The 16,867-nt window shown below is 33.4% G+C and overlaps 1 protein-coding gene across 1 annotated transcript in view; it reads left to right on the top strand.

Annotated features, from left to right (window-relative positions):
• LOC129495604 (low-density lipoprotein receptor-related protein 1B) overlaps positions 1-16,867 on the top strand; it is a 1,831,349-nt gene that overhangs the window by 1,599,981 nt on the left and 214,501 nt on the right. The window contains exons 58-59 of the mRNA XM_055303278.1: positions 5,660-5,782; positions 7,876-8,057. Coding sequence (XP_055159253.1) covers positions 5,660-5,782; positions 7,876-8,057 — 305 coding nt within the window. The remainder of the gene's footprint in view (positions 1-5,659; positions 5,783-7,875; positions 8,058-16,867) is intronic.

The raw sequence follows: 16,867 nt of genomic DNA, 5'->3' as shown, positions 1-16,867 counted from the left end.
TAAAAAAATAATAATAATAAATAAACAAAATAAAATTTGCAAGTTCTAATTAATGGAAGGGAAAAACTATTTAGATAAGAGAAAGCATAAAATTGTCTTCTAAAGTATTTTTATGTATTACCCAAGCTGCTTTTTCCCCCTTGGGATTTAAAAATTAATATTTTTCAAGAATTTTAAGTTTCTATTTATAGAACTAGGAAATAAAACAGGATTGGTGATCTCTAGCCTTTGAGATTTGGAATCAGCAAGGGAGCAAAAATGTAATGGTAATCCAGCAATGGTTCATTGGTTGTGAGGCACATATTTTCATTCTTACCCTCTACATCCCTCAACTTGTCCACTTCAGGAGACTCTGAGTTGATCTGTTTTGATGTTTGAGTTCTATTGTCAGAGTTTATTTGTACATGTTATTTGAGATGAAAAGGTATGATTTCCATTTTATGGCAGGATAGAAAACTCTGAAATGCTCACCTCCATGTTTTATTTCTCCCAGTCTGTAGTGAAAAGAGCATAAAATCAAATCATTAAAACTACCGTGATTGCTACGGGCTACAGAAATCACATGCATTTAGTCATATCATGTTTTTAGTTGTCAGGAGCAATAGATTCTTTGGGAAGGCTCAGTTGGTATCTGTTTTGCTACAAATGTCTTTTTGCCCCAAACTATATAATAGTGACATAAATACGTGAAAGTACTGTCTAGAACAGGTGTGCCAAAAATAAGGACATTTCTTGTTCTTGTAATATGTTTATGTCAGCATTTGGCATAGACAAAGAAGGCCATTCATATGGTGATTTTTCAGCAGCATAAAGAATACTTACCTGACTAAAACAATTTTTGCCACCCACTAATGGATTCCTTCATTGCTATCGTTAAATTCATTATTTTTCCTTAAGAATTTAGTTTTATTTTAAATGCAAATATTCATTACCAATTGTGATAACGACTCTCCCCCTAACAGTTGGATTTTCCAGTTTTCTTCTAAGTCACAGATTGAAAATGAAAAGCTCACATGAGAATCCAGATTTCAAGGGCACCTGGGTGGCTCAGTCAGTTAAGCATCTGCCTTCAGTGCAAGTCAGGATCTCAGGGACCTGAGATTGAGTCCCACATCAGGCTCCCTGCTCAGTGAGGAGTCTGCTTCTCCCTCTCCGTCAGTACTCGTGGTCTCTCTCTCTCTCACACTCTCTCTCAAATAAATAAATAATCAAAAAAAGAGAGGAAAAAGAAGAAAATCCAGATTTCAGGCTACTCATGAAAATAAATAGGAAGCGATAGCAGTGCTGGATGTACATCCTTCAATGTCCACAGTCCAAAGTGTGTAGCAGTTGACACTTTGACATAGAGGCCAATGCTCTCCAACTCACTGCAGTCCTTAGACTTCCCGTGACCTTGCCATATATAAACTTGTTCATGAATGTCTGTGAGGTTTAGACTCTTGCTCTTGAGATGAGGGTGTGCTGCCAACATTCACTGTTATCATGTTAGAGGCCTCTTATTGTGAACCCTGCAGAGATTGGGAAAAAATATAAAATCTTTCCATGTTGTTTATAAAAAACTAAACAGAAATCTGTGTAAAATATAAAAATTAGACCACTATCTCTTTAAGAGATAAATATTATTATTTTTTAAGAGATAAGTATTATAAGAATAGTAATGAGTAGTAAATACAAGAGAAAGAACTCCAGGGAAAAAAGTTTAGCATATGTAAATGTGAAAAATGTTTGCTGCCCAAATGGTTTCCTACATTTTTTATCTTAATTCTTATTTTCCATGAAGTCTAATTTTAAGCTTATAAGAAAGTTACAAAATACTGAAAAATGTCTTTTTCTTTTGGAGGACGTCTCCATCTCCCTCTAAGCCTCTCATTACCTTCAAGGTTGAATGTGCCCACCACTGATTTCCTTGTATGGTATCTGGAAAAGGGACACGCTTAGTTGTTTCTCTTTTCTTAGTTGTTTTTGTTTACTTGTTTAGCATTTGTTACTTTTGGACTCTGCTTTCAGAAAGGGAGAAATTTCACTCTTTTGGATAGTCTGTCTATAAGCTCAGTTGGACTAATAACTAAAACAGCAACACTATTTATTGACTTCATAAAGACCATAATGGAGCTTCAATGACATCTCTTTGCTTTATTTTCCAACCCTGTGACTCGATATTTCTGGTGGTACCCCCTTTGTTGTTTTCATGGCTAATATGTTATCAGAGATTGTTCTTAATGGAGCAAAATGATTTTTTTCCTGTATGCATCATTTAAGTCTATTTCATATATCCAAAGCACTTTAATGCATGCTTTCAAATAGCACTTTTTTCCTGGTGGTATCATTTTCAACTATTGCCAATCACTAGTACCTAAGTGGGGATGACTTTCAGATAGTTTTCTTAGTGTAGTGTTTATGAAAATGAAGAACGAGTGAGAAAAAAGAGGAAGCTCACGAGGACTCTGAACATCTGTGTCTTTGGAAAGCATTTATTAATGTGACCACTAAGTAAGGAAATAGACACCCAAAAAACTAGACACAAGCATTACATCCAGTTTTGCCTGTGGTCTGTTTGGAATATATGATTTCTGTCAGGGAAGATATTTTTAACTACATTTCATTATAGCATTATAGAAATTTTCAAGGAGTTTTAGGCAGTAGAAACATTTTTTCCCCAGAGATTTCTGTCTACATGTGCAGAATGAAGTAGAAAACGGAAGTAATTATCTCCCTATATTTTCTCCCAGTCAAAATAAGTGAAAAGACATCCTTGCCTCAAATTTGGGAGGACTTTTTGGTGTGTAGGTGATTAGGAAAAACAATTTACCTTAATATGTTGAATTTTATTCTCTTTGTTGTAGTCTATACAATCTCATGAAGCATTACAGAGAAAAAATACAGCAACTGGTAGATTATTTTTTGCAATGTGTTTTTTAAAACATAGCTGTAGCTAGGCCCGCTATAATTTATACACCACATGCATAAAGAAAATATACTTTAATAACACAAATTTTGGAAATGAAGTGCATTAATCAAGTATTAATTTTATTAATTTAAGTATATTAATCAAATAGCTTTCCAGTGTTATCTAATTCAATCCTAGCAGTGCCTTTTATTCCAGTACAATTGTGTAGAGAAACAAAACACAATTTCCTAAATTAATCATCTTGAACCAAAGGGTGCAAATCTTCAGCTATAGAAATGAAAGAAGCAAATAGGATTTTGATGAAACCAATTTTCAGCTCTGAAGCCACTGGGATAGCTCTAGTGTTTAGACATTATTTTGACCATGCCCTTGGCTGTTTTAATGTTCCTTGCATATGATTCTGCAAAGAGAGAATTGCAAAGTTTTCTGTGGGGATTAAGGGTAAAGTTGTAGAAAAATGACCAGCTTGGTTAGATAGATATATCAGAATTCAGAGCTTCAATTCCTCTGCATTTATAGCTTTAATTTATTATAGTTGAATTGCTAAATTTGGAATTGGATCTTTATTCTCTAATTCGCTTATTGTAAAGAAAGAAATGGGATAATCCTGCCATAACTGGGTAAATCTTTCCTAAAGTTAATGAGAAGATTCTCTCCACCTTTTTCTCTCAAATGCTCTAATTCATCCATATGAATTTCAGGCCATCACAGAACCCTACCTAACACATTTACCTTAATCCTCTGGTATTAAAAGCATTTATACAGAAAGGATATTACAAAGCACTATTGGAGTGGATTTATTAAAGTCACTATAGAAGTTGGACTATACTCAATTTCTGTTTTAAAACTTTGATTGATTTTTCATATACAAGTTCCTAGATTTGTATGCTGAAATACTTTTAGTTGGACTCCAGTTCTTAGCATATGAATGAATATTCAACAAATCTTTTGAATCTGTGACTGAATTCTATAAGAATTTACAGTCATTATTTTTAATTAATAATGTCAGTAAGAAGTATTCTTGTGTTTATTCATTTGGGTGTAGTAAGAAATTTACACACAGTCCTGTTTACTCTCATCTCTTATTTATGACCAATAGCCAGCAGTTCCAAGGGGTCAGGCTATCAGGTTAATTTTATAATCTGGGGCTGAGGAAAGAGGTTGCTCATGTTAAGCCAAATAAAAGTGTAATAGTTGAACCTGTGATTTTAATGTCATCACCACAATAATTTAGCTCTGCTGAGAGAAGAAAAAAATCAGTATTTGCCAGAACTTTCTCTGAATTGCTTATATAACTAGGCTATCTTTAGTCTTCAAGATCACTGGAAAGAAATAAAATATGAACAGTAATGATTTAGCGTCAGCCTGAGTCTTATAAAAGACTATGTAAATCTAATGCAGGGTCATTATCTAATTTTAAATTTGGGGAATAGATCTGGAAACTGAACCCAGATGTGGTAATTATCATCCTTCCTTTCCCTCCTCCTCTAACCAAATAAGACAGTCCATCTCCCTGAAGGTGTGAATCCTTACCTATAGGACTATAGCTATTCATAAATGAGCCCTAAAATAATTTCAGGCTTAATTACAATTTTAGATTGTGTGTGTGTGTGTGTGTGTGTGTGTGTGTGTGTGTGTGTATATATATATATATATATATATATATATATATATATATATATATGAAATTTACAACAGATATAAAGATATGGAATAGATCTCTTTGGGCTTTGCCAAGTGTCTATAGTGTCAAATATTTTTAAGACATAAAATGTATATATTAATAAACTATCCAAGCCTCAAAATGAGTGAACACAATTGAAATCCTGATCCAAGTTTTGTTAGTCCATTAGGGTAGTAAATCTCCAAGCCCTAACTAAAGGTCAGAATTAAATTAACCCCTCAGAAGTCATTTGAACAATTCAGTACGTATAAAAGATTCCCAGATCCTGATGTACAATTCTTAAATCAAATCCATCAAAAGACACAACTAAAACCAAAGAAATGTGGTAACCAGTTGAATTTGTGTTGTTTTGTTACCTTCTAAAAAATGCGTAACTGTGATTCTGATAACAATTTCCTCATATTTCCATGTGGAATAAAAAGATGTTGGTCACTTGGTTCCTCTTTGGTCAAATCCTCACCGAAGGTTATAACTTTTAAATTCTAATACGGCACTGTGTTGGCTGGAAGGCCCTTGGAAGCAAGAAGAAACAAAATAAAGCAGCAAATTGATGTTGAGACAAAAGATTTTAGACAAAGCAGATTCTAATCCTTCTTCTCTGACTTCATCAGATAGCTTGTCCTCAATCATCAGGGATCTTCTGCCTTCCAATTTAGATGTATGCTGTTTTCTGGTTACTCTACAGAACAGATAATAATGGTGTTGAATTCGTATTTTTAAACATTTACCTAAAGTGAAAGTGTTTCACTTTATCTCCCTAAAAGCAGGTGTTTTTTGTTTTTGGATTTTTTTTTCACAGTACTAGCTATTTACTTAAATCTTTCTAAGCATTCTGAAATTTTTATGATCTACATGGAAAATATTTTCAAATAAATTATACATTTTACTTGTATGGTATAGAGAAAATATAAACATAAAATGCTCTTAGAAAGAATCGGTCACAAATACTCTTCATTGTAATAACTATAACTATTTAGGTTCAAAAGGAGATAGTGATTCTTATGAATTAAAATGTGAAATAATTTCCGTTAACTATTATTCAAACATATCATTTTTTTTATTTTTAGGGATTAAACAATGTTATTGCTATAGACTTTGATTACAGAGAAGAATTCATCTATTGGATTGATTCCAGCCGACCCAACGGCAGCCGCATAAATAGAATGTGTTTAAATGGAAGTGATATTAAGGTAACGAGATGTTACAATGATGGGATTATTGAATATTTTATTAAGATAGCTCACTTGAATAGAAAATATTATTTGATGGTAATGATAAAACTCATAGAATATATTAGGTGAATTTGAATTTCACATTTGTACAGTGTTAGTTAATACATACTTTAAATATGAAATATGAGGTTTTTTAATCTGTATGTTTCATTATAACACTATTATTCGCAATAAAAAAATCAAATTGGATAAATAAAATTTGAAACCTAATTCACAACCCTAGAAAATGTGAGGGATGCTTTCGGCTTGAGTGATTAGATCCTAACTTGCAATTGTGTTGACTTATGTAACAGGGAAAGTTGAGTCTGAGAATCTATAATTGAAAAAATTAATTACTTGACTCTAGATTGAAATTACAGCACTATTAAAATTAACCTCCTATAGATGGAAATAATTGAATGCATTTCTGTAAAATGAAAGTTCTTATTAGACAGTATCATAATTAAATACATGTCACATTCTAGATATGAACTACTTGGCACCAATTTCTGTGTTATCTTGAGTTTTAGTGTATGTTCTGCTGAAATGAGCACTATGTTATCTTGAGTTTTAAAATAAAATTATTTGAAAAATAAAATAATTTGTACTATATATACACAGTAAAATACATTATAAAGGCATTTAAGTTCAAAGACACAGAACCCACAATTTTTTTTGTAGTCATCTATAATATCATACAGAAACTTTTAGTGGGAACAATCAATTTTGAAAATATCAATACAAAAAAATATTAATACAATCTTGAAATCTGTATATGCAATGACAAGAGAACTAGTGTGATTCGATGTATGTATAAACTGATAGTTTATAAATGAAATATCAGTATAGGTTATAAAACAAAGAAGCATATAAAGTTTTCTTTTTTAATTTCTTGACTATTTATATAAAAACTGTAAAAAGTACCATTACCCAAACTTGATCATACTTTCATTACAAAAATTTAAATTTTTGGTTACCTTTATATATTTTTAATATATTTTAATATTTTTAAAGGATTAATTATCTACCACCTAGCCACTGCTAACCCATTACTACCTTAAATAATGTCATAAAATAGGATCACAAAATGAATCATTTTTTCTATTGAGATTACTAATTCACTGATTTCCATGTAAATTGTCAGCCAAGCCATTTTTTTTAAAATTGGACTTTGGGAGAAAGAAGAAAAGATACCTTGCAATTCAATACAGTAGATTGATACCTTTAGTTGCTGAAAATGTTGTCATATATATATTTAATGTATGTTGTCATATACTTATAATGTCTTCACTATTGATAACATTAAGAAAAAGATAACTATAAACTTTCACTATTATTTTCTTGTTTCTAACTAAATAAGCATTGACTTCTATACAGCCCCAAGTTTGTTTCTCTTTTCACATAATCCTCAAAGCACTGAGAACTCAGAAATAGCAGTCATTATAGACCAAGAACCTTTGGTTATTTTACATGCATCATATTTATATATACAAAGTTTATGTCCTTATTATAGTTGATATTGAAATGGGTTAGGATCAAGTGCAACAGTTGTATGAATTTCACTTCCTTTAGTTAGGTTAAAACAATGTATGTATTCTCATTTGTAATTTTTTTTCTCTTGTAGTAGATAATTAAGTAGGGCAAGAGCAGTTGGGAGAGTGGAAAATGCTATTGGAATCTCCTCCAAAACCTGCTAAAGATAAATAATATCAATGATTCTGTGTATGTCTTTCTGTATGATACAATTTCTGCTCCCAATTTTCAGAAGACACGTAAACGTAAACTATTAACAAAAATGTGATCGGGAACTTTGTAGCTGTCCAACAGCTTCTTATTTTGGTTTACTCCTTAAACCATGTGTAATGTTTAGGCCTGATTACATATATGGTAATTTCTCGCATCTCAAACAAGTAAGTAATTTAATTAGGGTAAATTCGTTCTATGTTTTAAGCTTATCTAAATTCCATTTCTAATGTTTAAATGGAATTTTATCATCTCTGCCAAAATCAAGAAGCAGTTGCTCAGTTCACTAGGCATTTACACTGTTAACTTTTAAAATTCTTATTTGTTAGGTAGTGCATAACACAGCTGTCCCCAATGCACTTGCTGTCGATTGGATTGGAAAAAACCTTTATTGGTCTGACACAGAAAAGAGGATCATTGAAGTATCCAAACTCAACGGCTTATATCCTACTATACTTGTTAGCAAAAGACTGAAGTTTCCCCGGGACCTGTCTTTGGATCCTCGAGCTGGGTTTGTAACAAATATTGATAATATTAAATTAAAGTTTGAAACTCTAGATTACATTCAATGTGGTAAATTCCATTCTGTAGATTTTAACATGAAAACCAATATAAAGTGTGCTGTGCAGACATTCATATTGGGAAGTCAAAAATAGAAAAATGATTATCACAGTGAAAAAAGAAAAACATTTGGAATGATGGGATTTTGCAGCAATTATTTTTAAACACAACTGTTTTACTAGTTAATCTATAAATGTATTGGGAATGAATAAAATATATGGATTTCTCTAATTTTAATGCCTTGAAATCTTTGAGGAAAGGCAGCAATGCTAGTGGGTCACAAATGTGGATAATGTAATGCTTGTACCACTTTAGAGCAAGAGGAATAAGTAGTATCCATGGATAATAAATAAGAAGGTGCATTACCCATGCATTCAAAAGAGATACCACAGTGGAGATATTGAGAAAGATTCATATTGGAGCTGTGTTTCAGCTGCATTTCATTGCAAGTCATTGTAGGGATTAAGGACAGCAGGCTGGAGATTCCAGATGAGGAAAGAACACACATAGTAAGATGTCAGATCTTAGGTGTCGAAGTCAGGTGTGTGGCTGCCAAAGTTCTATAGATTAGGACCATTATCATTCACTTTTAATTATGTTGTTTTGGTAGAGAAGCTATGCCTACTCCTCCCCTTCCTCCTCCTCCTCCTCCTCCTCCTCCTCCTCTTCTTCTTCTTCTTCTTCTTCTTCTTTTTCTTCTTCCTCTTCCTCTTCCTCCTCCTCCTCCTCCTTCTCTTCCTCGTCTCCTTCTTCTGCACTATAATTTAGAGTGATTACATACTCCAAAATGATCTCTATTAAAATTCAACCTACTCAACATGCTTGTTAAAATACCAGGTTTAGTGAAAATTTGATTTTTAAAAATAGAACACATTCACAGTAACAAGTATTATGATAACTATAGTGCTCTAAATTTTCTGCTGTGTAAATTAATTTCACTTAATATGTTTCATGAAATCACTGCTTTTATCAGATCATATGCAACAATTAGGCTTTGCTTCTTGCTAATATGTTGTATCTATGTTTTTTGGTCCCTTATGTGTATAATTGGCACTGTGATCACATCACTGTATATTTTATAGCTTAATTTTAAACATTACTTTGGGTAAAAGCAGTACCTAATAGGAGAAGACTTGTACTGTAAATACTCTTCTGTTTCCAAGGTAATGTGCAAATTTAACTTTTTGCTATATAATTATGTAACCATTTTGCTACCTTTTAAAGTATTTTCTTTACCATAGCAACAAAAGATTCAAGAGAGTGTCAATTCCATTTTAATTGAAATAGTCACAAGAGAATTTATTTTCAATGTTCTGGGAAATAATGGCCAAATGTACTAAGTTTGATGGTTATTATCATTCATTCATAAGAATGTGAATATGTTTATTCCTTCAGCATTTTATCAGAAGATAGTTATTTTAGTGTGTTCAAATCATTGTCCTTTTCTTCAAAACCAATATGACTGGCTTAGCTTCTCATTTTATACTCTTCAGGATGCTTCATATTAAACAAACAAGTGGAACAGCCCAGGTGGCTCAGCAGTTTAGCGCCACCTTCAGCCCAGGGCGTGATCCTGGAGACACAGGATCAAGTCTCACATCTGGCTCCCTGCATGGAGCCTGCTTCTCCCTCCGCCTGTGTCTCTGCCTCTCTCTGTGTGTGTGTGTCTCATGAATAAATAAATAATAATCTAAAAAATAAATAAAATAAATTTCACCTGTAGATCATAATAGCCTTGTGGAATTTGCTAGGTATAAAGCAAAACTGTGTCCTAGCCTAGTGAATACAGCCAAGCCTAGCTTAAGGTTTTAGTTCTCCTGGGTTACAGGTATTATTACCCTATAAACTGAAAGCAACATTAAGTTATCATTAATCTAAACCCATCCATCAAGTGTCAGTTAAAATAGTGAAGTACTAAATTATTGTAAATGTTATGAAATACTCCTTGATTTCAATTTTGGATAATATTTTATTATGATATAGATATGCCATATTATAACCAAAAAAAAAAAACAGATAAAAGTTGGAACTTTGTAAGAAACAATTTAAGCCACCTATTTTAGAGATAAAATTTGATGACACCTTTCTGTACATGCTGTTTTTCTTGTTCCCCAGGATGAGACAATAGGGCAACTTGCATTTTGGTTTTTGAGATGAGCTTCAGGGTGAAAATTCCCTGTCTAAAATATCCTTCTTTAAAAATATCAACTTAAATTGTAAATTATGTAATGAAATACCCTTGAATCTTTCCAGATGAGATTAGCATTGTAGTGTACATATGTTTTGAGTTTTCCAATCCTACTGACCCCTGTTTCTGTGAGGAGTGTGATTTCTGTCCTGATATTTAGTGAGAGGATAAGGAAAGTTTTGTTTAAAGGAGGAGAAAGATCAGCTGGACTAATGTAATGAAACAACTGAACTTTTAGGAGGTAACTTGGAGGTACTTTCTATCTTTTTTTTTTTTTATAAATTAATTTTTATTGGTGTTCAATTTACCAACATACAGAATAACACCCAGTGCTCATCCCGTCAAGTGTCCCCCTCCGTGCCCGTCACCCATTCACCCCCACCCCCCGCCCTCCTCCCCTTCCACCACCCCTAGTTCATTTCCCAGAGTTAGAAGTCTTTATGTTCTGTGTCCCTTTCTGATATCTCCCACACATTTCTTCTCCCTTCCCTTATATTCCCCTTCACTATTATTCATATTCCCCAAATGAGTGAGAACATACACTGTTTGTCCTTCTCCGATTGACTTACTTCACTCAGCATAATACCCTCCAGTTCCATCCACGTTGAAGCAAATGGTGGGTATTTGTTGTTTCTAATGGCTGAGTAATATTCCATTGTATACATAAACCACATCTTCTTTATCCATTCATCTTTCGATGGGCACCGAGGCTCCTTCCACAGTTTGGCTATTGTGGACATGGCTGCTAGAAACATTGGGGTGCAGGTGCCCTGGCGTTTCATTGCATCTGAATCTTCGGGGTAAATCCCTAACAGTGCAATTGCTGGGTCGTAGGGCAGGTCTATTTTTAATTCTTTGAGGAACCTCCACACAGTTTTCCAGAGTGGCTGCACCAGTTCACATTCCCACCAACAGTGTAAGAGGGTTCCCTTTTCTCCACATCCTCTCCAACATTTGTTGTTTCCTGCCTTATTAATTTTCCCCATTCTCACTGGTGTGAGGTGGTATCTCATTGTGGTTTTGATTTGTATTTCCCTGATGGCAAGTGATGCAGAGCATTTTCTCATGTGCATGTTGGCCATGTCTATGTCTTCCTCTGTGAGATTTCTCTTCATGTCTTTTGCCCATTTCATGATTGGATTGTTTGTTTCTTTGGTGTTGAGTTTAATAAGTTCTTTATAGATTTTGGAAACTAGCCCTTTATCTGATATGTTATTTGCAAATATCTTCTCCCATTCTGTAGGTTGTCTTTGAGTTTTGTTGACTGTATCCATTGCTGTGCAAAAGCTTCTTATCTTGATGAAGTCCCAATAGTTCATTTTTGCTTTTGTTTCTTTTGTTTTCGTGGATGTATCTTGCAAGAAGTTACTGTGGCCAAGTTCAAAAAGGGTGTTGCCTGTGTTCTCCTCTAGGATTTTGATGGAGTCTTGTCTCACATTTAAATCTTTCATCCATTTTGAGTTTATCTTTGTGTATGGTGCAAGAGAGTGGTCTAGTTTCATTCTTCTGCATGTGGACCAACATGGATGCAAAAATTCTCAACAAGATACTAGCCAATAGGATCCAACAATACATTAAGAAAATTATTCACCATGACCAAGTAGGATTTATCCCCGGGATGCAAGGCTGGTTCAACACTCGTAAAACAATCAATGTGATTCATCATATCAGCAAGAGAAAAACCAAGAACCATATGATCCTCTCATTAGATGCAGAGAAAGCATTTGACAAAATACAGCATCCATTCCTGATCAAAACTCTTCAGAGTGTAGGGATAGAGGGAACTTTCCTCGATATCTTAAAAGCCATCTACGAAAAGCCCACAGCAAATATCATTCTCAATGGGGAAGCACTGGGAGCCTTTCCCCTAAGATCAGGAACCAGACAGGGATGTCCACTCTCACCACTGCTATTCAACATAGTATTGGAAGTCCTAGCCTCAGCAATCAGACAACAAAAAGACATTAAAGGCATTCAAATTGGCAAAGAAGAAGTCAAACTCTCCCTCTTCGCCGATGACATGATACTCTACATAGAAAACCCAAAAGCCTCCACCCCAAGATTGCTAGAACTCATACAGCAATTTGGTAGCGTGGCAGGATACAAAATCAATGCCCAGAAATCAATGGCATTCCTATACACTAACAATGAGACTGAAGAAAGAGAAATTAAGGAGTCAATCCCATTTACAATTGCACCCAAAAGCATCAGATACCTAGGAATAAACCTAACCAAAGAGGTAAAGGATCTATACCCTAAAAACTATAGAACACTTCTGAAAGAAATTGAGGAAGACACAAAGAGATGGAAAAATATTCCATGCTCATGGATTGGCAGAATTAATATTGTGAAAATGTCAATGCTACCCAGGGCAATTTACACGTTCAATGCAATCCCTATCAAAATACCATGGACTTTCTTCAGAGACTTAGAACAAATTATTGTAAGATTTGTGTGGAATCAGAAAAGACCCCGAATAGCCAGGGGAATTTTAAAAAAGAAAACCATAGCTGGGGGCATCACAATGCCAGATTTCAGGTTGTACTACAAAGCTGTGGTCATCAAGACAGTGTGGTACTGGCACAAAAACAGACACATAGACCAATGGAACAGAATAGAGAACCCAGAAATGGACCCTGAACTTTATGGTCAACTAATATTCGACAAAGGAGGAAAGACGATCCACTGGAAGAAAGACAGTCACTTTCTATCTTTTAATAATAGTACGCTGATTGTCATAATATCAGTTTCATATGGTGGTTACTAAGAATGGTAAAGAAGATACAAGTAAGCAGATTGATCATCATCCTATGTGTAACATTTAATTCAACTGAAATTTAATTATCTGAATCATTCAGTTATCTGGTTAAGTTTAGGAACTACTGTTCTAGTTCATTATAAGTTTTGGGTAACTAACTATCTCCCTAGATATGAGGGATCAGGAGAGGGGCAGAGATAAGAAGGGGAGACGATCAGTTTATAAACCTCTTGGGATTGGAGTTCTCATGTAATAATAATGACAAAGAAGATAACTGCTTCTCTAGAATTCTATGAATTTGAAAACTGTCTGAATTTTATCACTTCAGTTGCTTCTACTGTTTCCTCAGAGTCTGGGGGAAAAATATTATTTTTACTATTATCCTTAAAGTACAGATAAGAACATCCAGCCTCAAAATGGCCAAGTGATTTTCTCAAGATCATTTCGGTAGTACGATATTAAATTGGGGATTCAACCCAATTTTCAAGCTTTAGTCCCATGCTTTTCCCATTATAGCACATTAGAATCTGAAGTAACAAAATTATCTTAGATCATGAGCACGCTTTTCAAGAGCCATACAGACAGGGATAAGAAAACGAACATAAGAAGACAAAACTGTATTTTCTTCCACTTTAATAATTAGCCATTTTATAAAATTTAAACTGTAGATATGAGTTTTTTGGAAATAAATAAAAGTGTTATAACCAGACCTTATTATTAAGAATATTTTTGTCTGGATTCTTTTTCTAATAGTTTGCTAATAATAACACAAAAGAATAATACTGGGTGCTATTTTGAATTTTAAATATATTTTAATGAAAATATATTGAAGGACTCATATTTAACTCAGTGTATGTATCCCTTACTGCCAACCTGAATAATGATAATGCAACTAAATTTGGAAAAGATGCATTTCGTATTTCTGTATCTTCCCTTATGCCGTTCTTTCTTCCTAGGATGCTCTTCTGATTTTCCTCTAGTTGGAATAACTTCCCATTTTTCCAAACACAGCAGAAAATATCATTTCCTCTGTGAAACATTCCCCAGTTGTGCCTAAGAAGTCCCCACATATTGAACACATACCATTACATGACTTTTTATATTTTATTTTTAATTATTTTAAAGTATAATTGACATAAACATTTTATTAGTTGCACATGTACATATGACTATTATTGGTGTAAATGTCTATCTCTCCATCTTCGAAAGTGAGCACGTTTAGCAAAAAGACCATGGCTTAAAAAAAAAAAAAAAAAAAAAAAAAAAAAAGGCCACGGCTTGATCACTGGCTGCGTCAAACACAAATATCATTAAATTCTCTGCAGAAGGAAATAATAAATGGGCAACTGGATGTACATAGCAAATAGGGTTATAGCTACAGGGACATTGTACCTGCATCATTGCCCAAACCAATACATCAGTATGTAAATAACCTGCATGTTTCAAGGAGAAAAGTCATAAGGGAACTTTTGTTGTGAGGGAATCAAAGGCATACCAGGAATGAAAGCTCAGTTTTTTATTTCTTTGGGGAAACAAACATTTTATTAAAATAAACAATCACATAAAAGAATATCCTTGCTCTACCAACTTTAAACCTATATTCCCATATTTAGTCAAAAACAATAGGAAATGAATATCAGAAATTAATTTACAACTCAAAATCAAAATAATTGCAGTTGAAAGCAATGTCTCTGAGTATATTCCCTGAATTCAGAAAAAAAAAGAGCACAATAAAAACTGAGAGCACACTTCTATTTTAATTTTTTAAAGAAATAGAGTATATTATATTAAACTATAAAAGATATCCTCAGGAACCACAGAAGCCTGTTATTACCCTATTGTTACAGTGAACATTGTTTTCTATGTTGACACTTGTTATAACTTACGGAATAGATATTATTTGGAACTGAGTTTTTTCAGATGTGATCTTAGGTAAACATTATATATTATATGGATGAAATTTGGAACTCTCCTTTTGACATTTTCACAGATGTTTTCATTTGTCAGCTTTAATTGTTTACAGCAAATTTGTACTTAAGTAGTTTTTAAGAAGTTGAATTTCAGATGTTAAAGTTACCAGAATATCTGGAATAGACTTATTGAAAAACTTGAAAAAAGTTATGGTAACAGGGCTTAAGTATGGAAAAGAAAATGAAATTCAGCCATCAGAAGATAGCTACCTATGAGGAGAGAAATTCTGTGTCTATGAAGATTCATTCACACCTGAAAAGAGTTAAACTATAGTTTTCTTCAATGTGATAGAGTATTTTCATAATATTCTTTTGGTTGATGAGTACTTAAATAGACAAATCATGTAATAACACACAAAGCCCAGACAAATTATATAGTACTATAGATAGTATCCAGATGCAACAGGTCACCTATCAGGTGGATATTACTAAAACAATATATATAGAGAGAGGGTGTACAGACATATATGAAATATATATTACATATCTAGTACAGATAAAAAATAAAAGCTAATATTTGGTAAACTATTATTCCATGTTTCTCAGTCTTATAAATTTGCTCCTATATTCTGTTATTTAATCCTCATGGTGATCTTATGAGGAACTATTATTATTCTTTTCAACATGTGAATAAATGCAGGCTCAAGAAGGCTAATTGAATTGTCCAGATTCACACAGCCAGTAATAGGTGGACCTGAAATTTGAACCCGATTAATCCGTTTCTAGAACATGTTTCCTTAAGACTCTAAATAATGCTGCTTAGAGAAAAAGATAATCTATAAATCTAGAGACCTGAGCCTGTTCCAACTGTATCACTATCATAATAGGCTACGACAACACACATAATCTTATATGGTCTCAGTTTATCAGTAAAATAAGGGTCTTCAGCTACATGATCTTTAAGACCTGTTACAGCATTAAAATCTTTAATTAAGTTATATTTTGTTCTAAAATCGGAAGGAGATAAGGATTCTTCTTATCTTTATAATGTAGCTATGAAGATAAAATTTATGTTCAAAGAACTATTAGTAAGCACAATATTTCTTTCATGCTTTCTTCCATCTTGGTAAAATTATTATTCCCTCTTTTGTGCCTCCATAGTAAAGTAGTTTTATCATGATACTTTTTTTTAATTTGTTTTACATCCACCTCTATTGTATTCATGGAGAGATCTTTAAAGGCAAAAATCCTATCTGTTTACCTCCGTGTTCCCAGTTCTAAGAAGTATCTGGTACATAATATGGCCTTTGAAAATTATTGTTTCAAAATATGGTTGACTTAAGAATGACTCTTAATTGACTTAAGAATGGCTCTAGGGATTCTTAGAGTTGTTAACACCAGCTGAGTTAATCAAGGTAGGTTCTCTGATTATGAGGCCTGAGAATCTACATCATTAGTCGTTTGTTCACAATATATGTGCACAATATATGAGTTGTTCAGATATACATGCAGTAAGGAAAAGTAATTCTGTAGACCAGAAAGAACTAAAGCACAGTTTCCCAAAGTGTGTTCCCTGTGAACTGCCCTAGGAAAATAAATGCTATCACTTAAGACTATGTGATAAGAAAGGGATACCATACCTCCCTCTGAGAGAAGCACCATGTTGTATTAAAGCATCCTAAAAACTCTCACAATAAAAAGAAATGATGCTTACTTTGTTAAACAAAGTATTTCTCAAACATGTTCAATCTTGAATCCTATCTTGAAAAATGTGATCAAGGAAGAATTTGTGGAGAATGGAGGGGCAACGAGAATTGTGTCTATATGAAAAAGGCTATGTAATTGAAGAGGAATGATCTCTTCCAGTGATTTCATGAAAGCACAGAAGTGAAAATGTAGGACTG

The sequence above is a fragment of the Nyctereutes procyonoides genome, unplaced genomic scaffold (assembly GCF_905146905.1).
Source record: "Nyctereutes procyonoides isolate TBG_1078 unplaced genomic scaffold, NYPRO_anot_genome, whole genome shotgun sequence".
NCBI lineage: Eukaryota > Metazoa > Chordata > Mammalia > Carnivora > Canidae > Nyctereutes > Nyctereutes procyonoides.
This window is presented reverse-complemented; position numbering and strand designations above follow the sequence as displayed.